We start from the raw sequence: 17924 nt of genomic DNA, 5'->3' as shown, positions 1-17924 counted from the left end.
AATAATAATAAGCAGTTTGAATTGGTAAAATAAAAATGTGAAATTAAATTGTAGCTATTTCCCCAAAAGAAAATGATTTTCTCTAGACCCTTGGCTGTGACTGCCATTCTGTGGTTTTTATTAGACACATGTACTATTTATTAGATTCTTCTTTCTGTGTGCATAGCCTTTACAGGCTGCTTGCTTTTCTGTTAGCGCCTTTCAAAAGACAAAAATCAAATGATTCAGTGGAATCTACAGGCAGGGTGTAGTTCACTCTTTTTCAGGAATGAACACAAAGGCCTCTTCATTCAATAAGTGCCACTTCATTCTTTTTCCTTCTGCAAGTGACCATATGACAGGTTCAATTAATCACCACAATATTGACTGGGTGAATCCATTGCCTAAAATGTTACGCATCAAGTTTTGTACAGGATAAAAACCTGTTTCATCTTTGCAACAGATTGGCAACCAGTGAAATGGAAAACAATTTCAAACTAAAAGGTTTTTCAAATATCTGATTTTAGTTACTTGGAGATATGAACATAAAATATTTATTTATTACAAAAAAAAAAAAAAAAAAAAAAAAAGGTGTCCAGACTGAAATTGGCTCTATTAGACCTTTTACTAATCATACTTATAATGAAATCAGTTACACAGAACTTATCTAAATAGGGTTAATGATTTTAAAATGCAAGACATTGCGTCCTTTGCTGAGGACCCAGTTAAACCTCAATGAGAGAATATAGAGACAGTATAAAAAAGCTGTAAATCATCCCAGCAGTAAGAAGCCTTACCAAAATGACTCTACCTGAATTTCAGAAGGTTTGTGTGTCTTAAAACAGGGGCAAATATGTTTGCACATGTAGAGTGGATCAAAATGATTTGCGATTGCAATCAGCAGCAGTGTGTGCCAACCTTTTCTTTTCTGCATTTTGAAAACCCTTTTTTCATTTACAAATGAAAGCATTGTTAGAATTTTTTTTTTACAGAAAAGCTGGTTATCTAAAATGGTTTGATAATATGAAACATTCATAAGTTTTAACCTTGCTCTAAAGTGCTATGTATTACCTGCCCATTCCTCGAAGACCGCTGACTTCATTTAGCTTTTTGCAGGCCTCTGCAACAGATACATCATCATCATGATCCCTGCAGAGAACAAATAAACACTTAAAGGTCAACACAAGGCTGGGTTTGATCTACTTTCATCTTTCAGTTAGATTGACCATGGGTAGGACAAAAAATGTAATTACATGTACCAAATAGAGAGAAAATGGTGCGAATAAAAACTAAAAGATCTATCACTCTTTAGACGAGTCTGTAAAACGTATCCTTGTTTAAAATACAAGATGCACACATTCTCTACAACACTCAAACATATCCAAAATTAAAAATAGCTAAAAATCTATATAGGTGTGGTAAAGTGACTGTCCATATCTGGAAAAAAAAGACACTACCGAAAAATAAGAAGGGAAATGCAAAAATACAATAAAGTTATGTTTGTAACATGTTGTGCAAGTGCCACTCTAAGTGAAACATATAAATATGTATATGTTTTGCATAAATTGTAATAATCACAAACATGTCTGACAATGTTTCAGGATTCCAGAAAATGACTGTGTGACTTCGTCTTATAGACAAGAATTTGCCTGAGCCACATGTTTTTTTGTGGATTTCAAGAAAGCGTACGACCATGTTCTCCCGAGAGGACATTGTCTGCTTGAGTAAAAGGTACAAGGGGTGCTAGGATCACTTTTTACCGTCTTATCCAGTCCCTGTACGGCCAAAGAAAGAGCCATGTTCACATTCCTGGCACAAAATGTGTGAAGTGACTGGAATGGCTCCTCTAGGCCTGAGGCTATGCTTCTTAAATTAAAAGAGGACAATGCACCTTTCGGCATGAAATGGAAAAGCCTTTGTTTCTATTATTAAGCAGGAGACATTTTATCGGATAGTGCAGTTAGGATAGATAAGGTCGGCACTGCTTACCTAATCAACCATGGAAACTATAAATTTCTTGCATGAAAAGGGTGTTTAATATGTTGAATACTTTGTACTATCTCCTTTTTTTTCTTTTTTACATATTTAGAGGTCTCCTCTAGGGATGCTTACTTTGTTTTTTCTGTTATTAATCTGTGTCTGATTTTTTATATGTAGCCCAAGTCTGTGTCTCACCACAATGTCATCACGGTTACATAATAACAATGACCGCTAGGACTCTTGAATAGTGGAGTTAACTTGTTATTTCAGAGTTCTAAAGCATCATTTAAAGCAGTGATTATCATTGATTATTGACTTGTAGAGAAAATACGTAATTTCACTGAGACTGATAAACAGGTAACTAATTCCTCAGCGCGATTCAAGGTAAGAAGCTTTGAGAAGTACACTGTTTCTCTGTATTATCATTGAGTATATAGAGAAATAACAGAACACACCTTTTTCTATGCTACTGCACAAATGACAGTATAACGAAAAGTGTATTTCCTCACAAAAAGTCCCTATTGTTAAATGTTGTTGAATATTCTTTATCTAAATAATATGTGCACTGCAAAAACGATCTAAAAATTAGTAAAAATGTCTGAAATTAAGTGTATTTACCCTGAATTTGAGCAGGTAAATAAGACGATTTGCCAATGGAATGAGTATTTTTACTCTTAAAATAAGATAATTAGATAATATACACTTGTAATAGGGCAATAGAATTGTTTTTTTCTTATTTTAAATTTAAATTGTCTTGTTCCATTGGCGAAGTGTCTCACTTACCTCCTTAATTCAAGGAAAAATGCACTTATTTAAAGAAAAAAATCCCTTGCTGAGATATTAATTTTTTGCAGTGTGTAAAATAGTGACGAATAATGTGAAATGTCTGCATCATTGCTGCTTAGTTGTTAATTTAGCTGGATATTATAGCTGATATCTTAACAATCAATACATAGAGGGCATCAGTTAAGTAAAATAATTACTACATTTAAATAAAGCTATGCAAAAAGCAAAGCTTTATTACTTCCCCTATTTAAAAAAAAAGAATATTCTGAGATGAGGTGTTAGAGAATACATTCCATCTCATATTGATTGATGCATTTAATTATGAAGATTACTGTATGAAGAAGGTCAATTTTTGTTGTGTAGTGGAAACTGATGTATTTGTGCATATTAATTACAGCCAACCGTTCATCCAGTGTGTTTTCTATAATTCTTCAGCTCATTATTTTGTTAATCAAATATTTTACCCTGCCTAGTATTGTCTAGTATAGATAATAACTAATATGATTTCTTTTTTTTGAAATTCAAGAAATTAATATGAAAAGCAGAGACATCAGGGATTACGTTAAAACAGCTATGCTCCTGTGTTCTCCACTTACCATATGTCCAGATGTAAGAGGTCATTGTGCACATCATCTATTTCACTAAAAACAGATGGAAAAAAACAGAAAAAACAATGACTTTTAAACTTTTTAATGACTAAGGATGACAATAAACACCTCAGGTCTGCTTTCACAGTGGTGAATATGCATTGCACTGATCACATAATTAACAGCTTGAGGCGTTAGTGTGAAACAAATGAATCCATGAGTCCTGCCTGTGAAACTAGAATCATCATGGACAGTAATTTTCAGAAGGCTTCAAAGTTTGTCTCATACTCACAACACAAAGTGTTCATCCCAAACAGGGTTCAGAGTCTCTGGTTTGACTTCGGTCACCTGAATGCACCTGGCAGGTAAAACCTCTTTGGTGCTAGAGCGTTTCTCCAACTTTTCCCTTCTCTTCCTGAAACTGAACTTCCTCTCCTTCTTTTCCTCAGTTTCTCTAGGGCTCTGACCAACCAGGATTCCCAGCATGCAGTAGGGGTCACTGTACCCTGTCATAGAGGTCAGCAAAGATATAGATTCAATCAGACTGCTCCCCGGGTGCCGCGCAACGGCAGCCCACTGCTTCCCATAGGGATGGGTTAAATGCAATTGCTTTGTACTTGTGACAGTGGAATGACTATAAAGTTGAATTCTATTCTTCTATTGTAGATTTGGGAATTGATGTAGCACTTAACATGCCTCTAATAAAAAAATATATCTTTTTACATCTATTAGTACTTAAACATTGAGCTAAAACTCATTCTTATCATCATGTAATCATCAAAATGAACCAAAATGCATACATTTTCCAAAAGCTTTTAAAAAATACTGCTATTTAGTGGAAGGTTAATCCAAATGAGAAATATAATACTTTTTTCAGCTGCATTTTATTACAGAAAAAAAAGCATAATTCATCAAACACCTTAATTTCAGTAAAAAAAAAACTGCTAAGTTCGTGACGGTTTTACCATTTGAATCCTTGGCCATCAAGTTCTTTGCTTTCATAACAGAGACTCTCAAGGAAAAGCTGGCTCGCTGAAAGAAAATAAATAATTGTTGATAAAAGAAACCCATCAAATTTTCGAGTAGATGATGTCGATGATGAGGATATTAGTATGTGCTGCAAAGTACGAATGCACTTTGACAAATCCTGGTATGATTTAATTGGTGCAAACTCTCACAGTGTCACTATTTCAAAAGAGACAATATTTCTTTATAGGAAAGGCCATGGAGGGCTAGGGAGCACAAAAGAAGCTCTTGGATGTCAAAGCTTACACGTTTTTCTAAAGACTTCAGGCGCATCATAGACTTCAATCAGATAAGTAATCTGTTCATACTGAAATTAAAAGCCAAAAAAAACTGCAGTGGATTAAAGAAACATCATCAAGAACCTAAAAGAGATTCCTTTGAAACATTAGAAAGAAATTAAGCCCTACAGTTTGTTTTAAACTACTGTATATAGTATCTATTAATACAATACTATTAAAAATGGGCTATATATATATATACATATATACATACATAATTCATATATCCATCTATTTGTAGATTTATGTGCAGTCTTCTTGGTAGAGACTGACATTTTTTCGGGAATCCCACGGGTCACGGGATTCCCACGGGATTCCTGTGGGATTCCCGTGGGATGGGAGTCAGTATTAGTAACGATCACGTGATTGGGACGGTACAGGATTAAACATTAACGGGAGCAGACGGGAGCAGGAACAAACCAATAATAACTAAAAAAAAAAAACTAGGATCGATGCCAAAAAATAAAATAAAATAGAAAGAAAAAAAATCCAGTACTGGCGCGGCGCCGCCATTTTGTAGTTTAATTCCTTGAAGCCTACGCTATAATGCGAGTCAAAAAAACTACACGACCCAAAAACCAACAGTGCTTCCGCTCTGAGTTTTTCACCCGCGCTCAAAAAAACGAAAAAACAAGAATGGGAGTGGTGCAGGAGCGGGAGTCATTCTGAATGGGAGCGGGAAGGGAGTGGGAGTAATTTCACCAGGAGTTGGACGGGACAGGATTTAGATTTCTACTCTGGCCCGGGATCTGGAAGGGACACAATTTTTTTCTGTGGGAGTGGGACGGGACAGGAGTGAAAATCAACTCCCGTGTCAGTCTCTACTTCTTGGTAGTTTTAGCCTAAAGGCAAAGAGTGAGTGTTGTATGATTTACAACACTTAGTGCATTTGCTATTTCATCTTTGTTCATCAATAGTTGTGAGCAGCTGTTAGTGATTTAAAATGTATTGGTTGTTAACATAAAATATAATCAGTAAACAGTTTTAAGCTGTGATCTTCAAATAATAATAGGGTAAAGTTAGGGAATATGTAATGTTAAGACTTATAATGAGCAAATATACTTAGGGTAATACTAATAGTACAGTCTGTTCAGCTACCGGTAAAGAAAATGTCACCACATTCGAAAGATGGATCAGGCTATCTAAATACCTAATAGAGACTTATTGTAGTCCTATCAATAAACATTTTGCATTTAGTGATACTAAAATCAATTTATGAATTAATATATGATGCACCATCCCCTGCAAAACACTACAAGGTTTTTAAGCAGGTCCAGATAATAGATGGATAACTGGCTCAATTATATTGCTGCTAAAAAATACATATATTTTGCTTTGCTAGACATCCCATTCAAAGTAAATTAACAAGTAAACTCCCAAAAGTCCCCGTTGAATAAAAAAAATACTATCTACCAGGGCATTTTTATAGGTTTAATTTCTACCTAAAATCATTTATTCTTATTCTTCTAAATGCAGAGAAAATATAGAAAATGCACACTGACGTATATATCTAAGCTTCCCTTATGAAAGTTAAATCTACTTTTTGCTGGATCTATGTTTTAGACTCTCATCTCAAATATAAAAGTAAGTTACTGAGTGTTTTCCAATTTTTTGTTGAAAGCAGACACTACCGGTAATACAGATGACTGACTGGGGACAATTGGTTCCATAACAAATGATGAAGGCTTCAGTAATTCTACATTATTTTCAATGCAGAAGTATAGCTATTCCATAAAAAAAAGAAAAGTATACATACAACAAAACAAAAATGATTTTTAGTTTAGCCAAAAATATAGATGAATTCTCCCCAGTGTCATGGATCGTGAGTTTCATTAGACTTGTTCTTCCATCATAACTGCACCTCTAGAGAATAAAATGTCTCACCTTTGATTCTTGAACTTTTTGTAACATAATTTCATGTTCCTCTTCACCCATGTCAAACACCTGAGAAAATAAAATAAAGCCGTGATAAAAATTGTTATTGGGTGATTATATGCAATAGTATTCTTTACTGATTGTGCTTTTGCACAAATGACTGAACAGTGATGAGAGGTTTAAAATTCTCAAATTTCTTTAGCAGCTGAGCTACCAGGAAAACCCGCAATATACTGTAGGACTCCTGTATCAGACACCTGAGAGGCTGCGATTCTCAGTGTAGCATAATTACAGCTGAATATCAGCGCACAGTATAACTGGGCTTTGATGTTTAATCAGTTTTGAGCCAAGAGCATCTGCTTGAATTCTTACAGCCTCCTCACAACAAATAACACTCTCTGAGAGGCCACCATCAGTGTTACTGACATAAATCTAATGAAGCTACAGAAATACAGTCTGTTCAGTGGTTCTGTTTGTTATTACGTGACAGACAGACAGACAGACAGACAGACAGACAGACAGACAGACAGACAGACAGACAGACAGACAGACAGACAGCTACCTTTAGAAGGTAAGCAAACAGCTCTTCGTCACTTTTCACATGTTCTGGAGCCGGCACGCCAACCCTGTTGACCACCGTGTACACCGCTTCTTCATAGAGCAGATCCAGCTACATGAAAACACACTTCACTCAATAACTTCCTTTCAGAGATAAATGTACGAGTTCTTTTCCCTGCATGACTTCTGCTCTGCTGCACATCACAAGCAGGGATAAAAGCCTGTCTTTTAAAACATAACTCCTGCTGAAACACAATGAAAGCAGGGAAAACAAACCGACACACCTCTGTCCTGCTGACTCTTTCAGAAATAAAGGCCTGGTCCACATGCTCTTGCGGCGGTGGCATTGAGCATGGCACTCTATGGCACTGCAAGGAGAAAGATTGAGTTTAAGCCTAGCATAATGTGTCTCTGATGAAAGGTTGCGCTGGTCATAAGAAAGGAGAAGCTGAGGTTGCAGTTAGGTATTGAAAAATATCACTTCAGCCAAATGGAAATACATCAGAAAGGCTCAGCAACTAAGGAGTTGTAAATGCCATCAACATGGACTTCAGATCACTGTGAAGTCTATGGAAAATTACTGGCTTTATTTACAATTACAATGAATTTGGCAGCTATGATCCATACATAGTTGCAGACACATTTCCTTTCTCACATGAAGCCCCTTGCATAATCTGTAGATGCTTCAACAATTGCGGTGCATGCAATTAAAACCAGTAATTTACTTAGAGCACATAAATATGAAAAACCGCAATTATCTAAATTATTGTTTAACTGTGAAAGATCATAAATTGTCAAAAATATCTAAATACAGTAACTTTATATTACCATTTAGTAATCCCACTTTTTTTTCCAAACCAAATAACTAAAACCTCAAAGGTAATATAAACTTCTTTCCAATCAGTTTGTTGATGTATAAATTAGTGTGCAGTTCTTTTAAACAACATCAACAGTTTGAGCTGTGTAATTTCCCTTAGTTAAAATGCAGTAATTCAGGTTGTGAAGCGTTGAGTTGTAATATCTTGCTCTGGCAGTAAAGACTTAACATATCCATTGACAGCAGCTTGTAACAGCTGAGCTCCCAGTCTTCTGAGCACCCTGTTTAACCCAATCCGTCTGTCTGCGGACGTCATAGCGGTCATGGTGGTGGGCTGAAAAGACAGCTCTGTGCTCTGCTTGCTACACAAACTGTTCACGTTTTAAGTGTGTAACAGATGGAAAGGTGGAAGTTGGGTTGGGGTTACCTCAGCTTGGGCTGCCCGCATCATATTCTCCTGTTTCTGCAGGATGGTGTTCATACGTTCAAAGAACTCCACACTTTCCTCAGAAATCCTGCCATGAAAGGAAAAAAAAAAAAAAACAGTTTTCATGTCAATAACTTATCATGAGAGCAGGAATAGATGTTGCACAGTGGGACTTAAATAGGCCACATCTTCTCATTTGCTTGACAACAGAATATTAATGGGTATTAAATCAACACATATCAAAGTTCAATGACACTGACTGGATCAAACAGCATCTTGTTAACACACAATTCTGCTCTAGTTAAACAGAACTAAGGGACTTTGTCTCCTGTAGTTCTGCATTTTATCACACTCATAAACACCTTTGCTTGTAAAGTATTTGAGGGCTTCTAACTGCAAGCGACATGAAGCATTTTAATGAAATTTTATGGGTCTGATCGTGCCCAATATGCAAATGAAGCCTTTCCGTTTCTTCCAGGTGGGACTAAATCCCCAAACACCTGCTAGCAACAGTTGTCATGGTAATGAGGGCAGATTCAGGGAAAGGGTAGCTGACTGAACACCTAGGGAATCCCCACCAAAACTATCCTCTCCCCCCTCCCAAATCTCACGAGGGGTATCTCACTTCCACCCTGTATGAAAATAACAGCCATGCCGATGTGGAACCGCCAGGATCACTCGGGATGGGTTTCTTTAACGCCTCATCCTGACTATCCCCTCCAACTGTGATTCTATCTTTTTCCTCATCTATCAGGCAATACTGTGCAGAAGAGCCCTTGCTCCCTCCTTTATTAGCGTCATCACTTCACAGCAGGCATATGGCAGCCCATCCCAGCACCCACTGACTTTCACCATGGTGGGGGAGCGGATGGCAAACTCGTGAGGGTGTTTATGGAGACTAATAGCAGCCATGCTGGGAGAACTGGGAGGATGTTCACTGATGTCAAGCCAAATGGAAGTTTAAAGGTGGTACTTTTCCTGAATATCAATCTACTAAAGCTTGTGATTGCAGCTTATATAGATATAAGAGAGCAATACAACAAGTTGGGTCATAACACAATGGCTTTTTGCTAGAACTTGTTCAGTTTTGCTCTTAAAAATACATACAAGGATTTTCCTCATTAGTGAATGCACTATACTAAGTGCTGTCAGGTTATGTTGAGCAAAACTCTCCAGTTTTGAGACACTACTGATGATTGAAAAAGACAGTGTTAGCTGTGACACTTTAACATGAAGTTAGATGAACTTCTAAGATATATGAGACTGCATAAAAGGAAACATAAATATCTATGTATTAAGAAAAGAGTCCTGAGTCTGAGTCTCTTTCAATCTGCAAAAGAGTTAGACTTTCAATAGACAACAGGAAGGCTGACTGCCCTTTTAAGGTTTCAACCTCTGCTTTTGGAGAAAATTGAGCATTTATTTTAAAGAAATGTTAGTTATTTTGGTAATAGTGCTAATATGACATGCAAAGCCTTTTTAAAATATATTTTATTGTAGAATGGAGTTGGAATCAGCTACAGGAGTTGTGTTGCTGTATCTCCATATACCAGAGGGGTTCTCAAATTATTTTTTTTCCAAGTCCAACTGAAGCACCAAATCGTTTTAAAGCAAGTTCAAGAACAGTCCCAAGTCTTTGAAGAGGAAGTTCAAATCAAGTTCTTGGTCTCTGGTCCAAAGTTAAGTTATTGAAATAAAGATGTTTCAATCAAATGCAAGGCATCTAGTCTGCCATTAACACTGCACTGCTGTAAGTTATGAAGACATTCAATAACTATCTTTCAAGCTTTACGGTTTATCAACAACTACATTATAAATTGTATTTCTACATGCAAAACCTTTGGGTTGCATCAAAGTATTTTAAATAAATAAGTGAAGCCTTTCAACCATAGACACTGGAGACAGGAAACAGCACCTGGTGAGCCAGATGGATGGATGGATGGATGGATGGATGGATGGATGGATGGATGGATGGATGGATGGATGGATGGATGGATGGATGGATGGATGGATGAAGCATGTTTTTATTGCATATGTACATTTCTTGTTTCCCAAAATAAATTTAGCTATGCAATAAATAAAAAAGTTCTTGAAGTGCTTGTAAACTTATTAATGTTGAATTTCTGCATCATATTGTATCCTTGTGATGTGAAAGTTAATCTCTGTGTTCATATCTAGTCTTTCACTGTATTCTGCACTATATTCACCTTATTGCTGACCGTGTCGATGTGATTTTTTGCTGAACCTCCGGAAGGATAACAGTATTTCCTTTTGCAATTTTTCCTTTTTTGTGTCTGTTGAAATAAACACATGCTCATGGGTGTGTCTCTCTCCAAACACAAGTAATTTTACATTTCAGAGGTGTTACTTAATAAAACAAAGCTTGCATTGTGGCTTCAGCAGGTGTGTTTCTGCATGCACCCAAATTAAAAAATGATTAATCCTATAATAAGTGGATACGTGGGACCAAGATAAATGTGGCCAAAGAATCTAAATTTAAAGCAACTGCTAAACATCTTTTGTGTGTGTGTGTTTGTGTGTGTGTGTGCACGCTCTTTTAAAGTCACACCATAAACTACAACATAATGAAGGTGGCAAATTGCAGTTAGTAACAGAGAAAGTATATGAAATGTCTGAAATAACAGGGCTTTTATTTTGATAAGATTTGCAGTAATGCAGCTAGGCCAACAATAAGAGAATGCTAAGTCTAAGGTTATTTTGTTCTAACCCAATATCATGTCTTACCCTAAGTTATGTAAAGAATTAGTTACATTTCATTAGAAAAGCAATTATCTATATCCAATCTACAACAAACATAAATTACAGCCCTCAGATATCACTAACTGATAAATTAAAAATACCCTTTCAAAATAAAGAATATATATAAAATGTCTTATGTTTAATTTTCAATATCATCTATGTGTTTACTTTAACTACCGGTATGTGGGAGCTAAATTTCTACTATTTCCCTCCCTTTGCCAAACAAGCAAAAGCTCTAATCTGGATGGCTATTGGCCTGCAACTTGTGGAGTTTTCCTTTAAGTGCTAAACTAATTGCTAAACTACCTCACTAGTATTCAAGCTCTGCAGAGCTCTGCTAATAAGCCCATATTAGATTCAGGTACTGATGGTCTGAGTTTGGAGTAAGATTGCAAGTGCTGACAGCACAATCACAATTTAAAACATAAATACACAGAATATTTTGATCCATCCATCTATTTTCTTAGGCAGGGTAAACCCTGGACAGATCGCCAATCTGTTGCAGGAAAACACAGAGAGACATAAAGACACACAACCATGCACACACATACCCACACCTAAGGACAATTTAGAGAAGCCAATTAATCTAACAGTCATGTTTTTTGACTGTAGGAGGAAGCCGGAGTACCTGGAGGGAACCCACGCATGCCCAGGGAGAACATGTAAACTCCATGCAGAAAGACCTCGGGCCGGGAATCGAACCCAGAACCTTCTTAATGCAAGGCAACTTTCTATGATTAAATTGTCTTATATAACAAACAGATTCTGTCCCTTTAATCATATTCCCAATTTTGTTACAGTAGCTATCACCATTTTCCTTTCCGATCCGATGTCGAGTAAAATACAGTCTGGCAGTACTAATATGATACTTATTTTGCAAATAAACTCACTGTTTTTTTTAAATAAACAAAATAAAGTAACTGCTGTACAACAGTGGCTTTTAAACTTGCTCCTCAGGACCTGCTGTCCAGCATGTTTAGGTGTTTCCCTGCCTCCACGAGCCTAACAAAACAAACAAGCAGCCAAGGGCTGCAGAGGGATGACAACAGAAGAATCTTTCCAATGTTTGAAAACCACTTCTGTATAATACTGGTGGCTCTAAAATCTCTTGCTCAATAAATGAATACCATAAGTATTGCACTAAATTGTCAATACCCACATAAAAAAAAGTATTTGAACAGTTACAGCTCATTGGAATAATTGTAAATCATATATTTCAAAAACTGATCTTCAACTATTTATTATATAATTTTTTCAAGTTAAGCAAAGCTGTTTTATTACACTTGCTCTGTTCTTTAAAATGATGCATGTGTAAGAATGTATTTATTCTGCAACATATAACCTCTTTTAGGAATCTTATCAACCTCAACTACAACAGTGCTCATTGCCATTTAAAGCTCCACATATTCTAGCTGTATAATTGCACTGCGCCTTCCTTCTGTCCAGCAGCAGCCCCTTTGCTCTCCTCCTCCTCATAATCATGTTTTGAATATTCTGTATTGTGCAGTGTTTGGTGATGATGTCATGTTTTTACAACTTCTCACCATTTTCCCAAAACATCACAGGTCACATTTTGACTATTTGTGGAGTTAAAATAATACTTCTGTTATGATATGCCACTGTTTGTTTTAGCAGCGCATTACGCTGTCCTTGGCATTACTTACTGACTCATTATGGAGTTACCAGGCAGGCCAGGAAAAAAAAAAAATAGCTCCCATCAAACGCGTGTATGTAGGCAATTTCTTGTTAACATGCATTAACTAAAATGACTGGTAAAGATTCTCAGTCATTCCAAAAAAAGTTTTAAAACATTTGAGGACCAGAATGGTCACATTTTGGACAAGGAAAGACAGGTGGTTTGGAAGGGGTGTGAAGGAAGCCATTTATTTTAACCCTCTCAGGTTCAAACTAGGTTGTAGTTGCAGGAAAAATCTGATATTTGGAGAAAATGATCATATGGGGTAGTAATATACAATTCAGAAATTTTTTTTTGAGAGAGACCTTTACATGCAATGAACTCTGGGATGTTGCAGATTTGCAACAGTGGCCCGGTGTGGTAAATTAACACTGACGACTGAATCTGATATGAACGTTAACTTTATTTGAATGTCACAAACAAAATATTAAGAAAACAAAATTTGAAAAAAAAGAATTCTCTCACAAAATTAGAGACAACTTTTTCTCAAACTTTTTCTCCACCAACATCTCAAAACCTCTTGAGAAGGCCATTTCTGTTAAACTGTTGCTCAAAATATAGGCAAACTAGTAGATAAAGCATGTAGCATCCATTGGTACCTGTTTGGGCACACGTTGAAAATCCACAACATTGAAATCGAGATGCCTCTGGTGAAAAACCCAGAGGAGATAAAATCTACTAATTGGCACGTGTCATATCTATACACATTAATGATACATCTTATGTAGTATTGATTTCAAAATAATGGAAATTGGTAATGATACTTACATGAAATTGGTGCTTAGACAATCTGTTTCAATGACACCAAGGACTCAGCCATGTTGAAAGTGAGTCAGCAGTGCTATCTGGTGAGCTGGAGAGAAACTGTTTGTTGTACATGCACAACTAAGTCCTTCTGTTGTACTACTGAGTAACAAAGGCTCCTAAAATATGGATGTGGAATAATTAGCTAAGTGGCCTTTAGCTGTTGCAAATCTGCAACATCTGCCTGGAGAGGGTTAAGAAAGAAAAAACAACCTTAAACAGAGGGGATGACTTAAAAACCTACGATGCAGCGATAGAGTTGATTCCTTCCGCTATCATTTCAACCCCCCACCCCCATGCAGGGGACAAAACATCTAACGACCCCCCTTTCAAAGACATAGCCCAGTATTGGGTATTGCATGCTTACAAAGAACACAAAACAACTCCCCATTCCTAACGGGCGGACCCGTGTTTCTGGTTCAGTTTGCATGTTTTCTAAGCCAAAAGAAGTTTTTGGGCTACTATATAAAGCTCCTAACTCTACGCTAATTCTGACATTTTGAAATGAGAAAGCGTCCTGGATGGAAAAAAAAAACTTCTACAAACTTGGAAACAAAGTCCAGTGGATAGCTTTTTTACTTTTTTGGAATATATAAAAATTTTTAAAGTTTCAACATTTTAATTTAATAATCCATTTTAAAGCCTAAAGTTCTGGTATTTTAAATATCTATATTTTAGTAATGATCCTCCATGTTGGTGGAGACTTCCTGCCTCAAGTGGAGGAGTTCAAGTATCTTGGGGTCTTGTTTACGAGTGACGGGAGAATAAAGCGGGAGATCGAAAGAGGGATCAGTGCGACTGCTGTTATAACGTGGATGCTACACCGTTCTGTCATGGTGAAGAGACAGCTCAGCAAAAAGGCAAAGCTCTTGATTTACATGTCGATCTATGTCCTTACCATCACCTATGGTCATGAGATATGGATCATGACTGAAACAACAAGTTTCCAGGTACAAGAGGCTGAAATGCACTTTCATGGATGAAGATGACATCGAATCGCATACCATGGTATGCAAATGCATTTGTTTAAGAGTTAGAAATTCAATGAGTGGCGTGTGAGCGTTTGCACTTGATGAAATGAATTTGTCACACACTCAATGCATGAGAGTTGAGAGCCCTGGTCAGGTTTCTTAGAGCATCTAAAATAGCCAGGACTCCAGTCCTCTAGGACTGAAGTTTGAGGCCATTACTCTAAGGTATGTCTCTCAGGTATATACAGCATGATATTTAATCAATACATGTCAAAAGTCCAACTCACTACATGCATAATATAACATTTCCCCAAGTCAAATATTGTAAATTGTCCCAAAAGCAGTTGGTGCCAAGACACTCTCGGCTCGGTAAGGGGGAGAATGGCAGCTAGTTTACCCTAGCTTAGTCTGAGTGATCAAAGGGAAGCTGGTAGTTATGTCACAAAAAGATCTTTTGAGTTGGAGGGACGGACATTGACAGGGGCTTTGATGAAGCAGGTAAACGCTGTTTTTACGTGAGCAAACCAAACTAAGCAGAACTCATTGTGGTGATATTGGCAATGTTCTACAGGTGGATTGACAGCTGCAAGGTTTTGAAAATAGACATTAGCTACTTCATGGAGGAAATAGTTTATAATATTTCCCTTGAAACATAGGATAACATGTTAGAGTGTAACACACTTATTTACTCCTCACTCTATCATGCCACACTATTTTTGTACTATTCAGGAGGTAAAGAACAGATATATTTTTTGATTACATAAATTGAGGCTTAATCACTTGTTTAAAAAAAGAAAAATCATAATTTAAATAGAACAGAGCAACACTTTTATAGTGCCAATAATGAAAAACAATTTCTCTTCAAGCTGTTTAAATCATAAAATATTTTATTTTTAAAACATTCTACAGTTAGTACCTTTATTTGGAACATGCTTATACAGTATGTGATCCAAGACACTGTGTTATTTTAACAGTCCAAAGCCAATCCGTAATTGTATGATTGCACAGATTAAGGTGTTAGATGAAATTATACTGATACAAAGCTCTTATAAATCACAATTTCATCAATAATCTATCACTTGACACGCAGTGCATAATTTCAGTTATATGATATAATAGAGGTTTTTCAAGCAACCAACTTTAAATGCAACTTATAAATCACAGACATGTTGAATGTCTGAATAATATCACAGTTTAGTTCATGGAACATTTTTTATGGGGAAATCTGTAATCCCCCAGATGGTGTTGCCTACAATCCAATGTGTAATGGTGTCATGGGTTATTGGAATGTAAATTTGGCAATCAAAAGCTGATCATTTACAACTAGGGGGGTAAGAAGTTGTGCTTAAAGCTGTCTACATACATCTAAAAGAGCAAAAGCTCATGCAATTAACAGTTTTGAGGAAAGTAGTTATGCATATAAGTAGAAGCAGAGACCAGACTGCCAATTTACCAACAAAGCGAAGGTTGTAGAATATTTTCCCTGAGAAAAATATAATGTATAATAGTTCTTCCCAAAGTTATATTGACTAGTTAAGATGTTTTAGTAGAAAGCATTCAATATTAATTATTGCAATTTTGGCTTTAAAGGATTTAATTCAAACTATCACGTTAAAGAGGTCAAGTTTATCAAGAGTTTATACCAAAATTTTTTGGGCCCTGTTTTTTTTAGCTAAAACAGTGAAAAGTTGCACACGATTTCTTTATATTGCATTGGGGCTTTGTGATGTAATTACAGCTTTAATTTACCCATAAGAATAATTTCACAGTAAGACTTGTTTTTTGAGCCACATGTTTTTCTCCACAACTGTTTTTAATCATTATTTTTTGCCTGTGACACTGTTGCCTCTAAAAATATATCTCATTTTCTGTTGGTCAGACAAATATCTGAATCAGTCTCTTTTTAACAGGTGGGAACATATTAATATATAAAATAAATTTCTAATGATTGCAATCACACACAAATATTTATTTATTATTTATATCTATAAAAAGTACAATGTTGCTCATATCCCTTTCCGTCTTTTGCCTCACTCTCTCTTTTTCTAACACATGCAGATACACACAAACACATACACAGAATAACAGTGATTTGATGTTGCTAGGAAACAAGTCTTAAAAATGAAAAAAAAAAATGTTCTAATTTATTTTTAAAATTCATCCAGATGCTTCAATCATGTCTTCCTGTGTAGCGAGTGAATCAGAGGCAAAGCAAAAATTGAAAATATGATTCCCATGTTGCTCCTCTATTTAAAAGCATTGTTTTAAACACCACAAAATGGGTGTATAAAGGAGACCACAGGCGCACCCTGCAAACTTCAACATACTATGGCAGTGCATAAATTATAATTAAGGCTGTACCCATCACTTTCATCCACAGCATGAAAAACAATAAGACGTCTAGTTACATTATAAATACATAAGATCCTTTTTTCCCCGTTTGGAATTATCATGGTTGTCACACAACAATAAAGCCTGCGGCTTGCACCATAAACAAGATCCACCTCAATGATGTAAAAGACTGTTTGTTTTACAGTAATTATTAATTAAGCAACATCAAATTACAGGTTAAAAGACTTTCAAAATCCAGAACAAACACAAAACCCTTGTTTATATCACCTTACACTTGATTCATATATTATTATATGCATATATATTAATAACGTATACAGATAAAAGAAACATGGAGAATAAACCATCTTTGTAAAGAGATGCTTTTTATTTTTTTTTATTCATGTATAAATAAACCCTAATATTACCTACCTGTTAAGTGTCAAGACTAATGTTTATCCAAGCAGTTTATGAATTTTAGACTTTTTTTTCTGTCAGTGTGCGTTTGAATTGTCTTTGATCTAGAACACTGTCTATTACCTTGACTGGCTGGGCCCAGTGATGTCTTCTAATTTACAAACAAGTGTATTATATAATGATATATATAATGTGAGGTGTGATGATGTGGCAGGGTGTGACTCGACTGATGTATAAAATGCTTTTTAGCTGTAATTCTGGGCCACTTCCTGATGAGGCAAGCCCCATGGCAAGTGCTGACATCCATGAAACCTATCTGGTCTGAGTAAGATTAAACCTGCCATCATGTTTTATAGTAATTTAATATATATGCACTGGAAAGTGTTATTTAAATAATTTGTTATGACTGATCTTTTCTCAGGAAAGAATCGAGGTGAGATTGCTTGAAAGTATAAACTCATAGCTCATACAATACAGGGATAAACAGATTAAAGTCTGACAAGTATCTTTGAAGGTCTAATAATAATAAAGTAAAAGTTTAAGTACTCATTAGACAGCTAAATGATCTCTATTTTTTCAATTTTATTTCCTGTTCAAGTTGGATTATTTCAGTCCATACTTTGTGTCATTTA

At 36.0% G+C, this 17924-nt stretch overlaps 1 protein-coding gene across 1 annotated transcript in view; it reads right to left on the bottom strand.

Moving 5' to 3' along the window:
• baiap3 (BAI1-associated protein 3) overlaps nucleotides 1–17924 on the bottom strand; it is a 53291-nt gene that overhangs the window by 18523 nt on the left and 16844 nt on the right. Inside the window, exons 3-10 of the mRNA XM_015371987.1 lie at nucleotides 8314–8401; nucleotides 7354–7437; nucleotides 7074–7181; nucleotides 6521–6580; nucleotides 4298–4364; nucleotides 3625–3838; nucleotides 3342–3386; nucleotides 1051–1128 (exon numbers count right to left, since the gene is read on the bottom strand). Coding sequence (XP_015227473.1) covers nucleotides 1051–1128; nucleotides 3342–3386; nucleotides 3625–3838; nucleotides 4298–4364; nucleotides 6521–6580; nucleotides 7074–7181; nucleotides 7354–7437; nucleotides 8314–8401 — 744 coding nt within the window. The remainder of the gene's footprint in view (nucleotides 1–1050; nucleotides 1129–3341; nucleotides 3387–3624; nucleotides 3839–4297; nucleotides 4365–6520; nucleotides 6581–7073; nucleotides 7182–7353; nucleotides 7438–8313; nucleotides 8402–17924) is intronic.

The sequence above is a fragment of the Cyprinodon variegatus genome, unplaced genomic scaffold (genome assembly GCF_000732505.1).
Source record: "Cyprinodon variegatus isolate N-32 unplaced genomic scaffold, C_variegatus-1.0 Scaffold68, whole genome shotgun sequence".
In the NCBI taxonomy this organism is placed as follows: Eukaryota; Metazoa; Chordata; class Actinopteri; order Cyprinodontiformes; family Cyprinodontidae; genus Cyprinodon; species Cyprinodon variegatus.
This window is presented reverse-complemented; position numbering and strand designations above follow the sequence as displayed.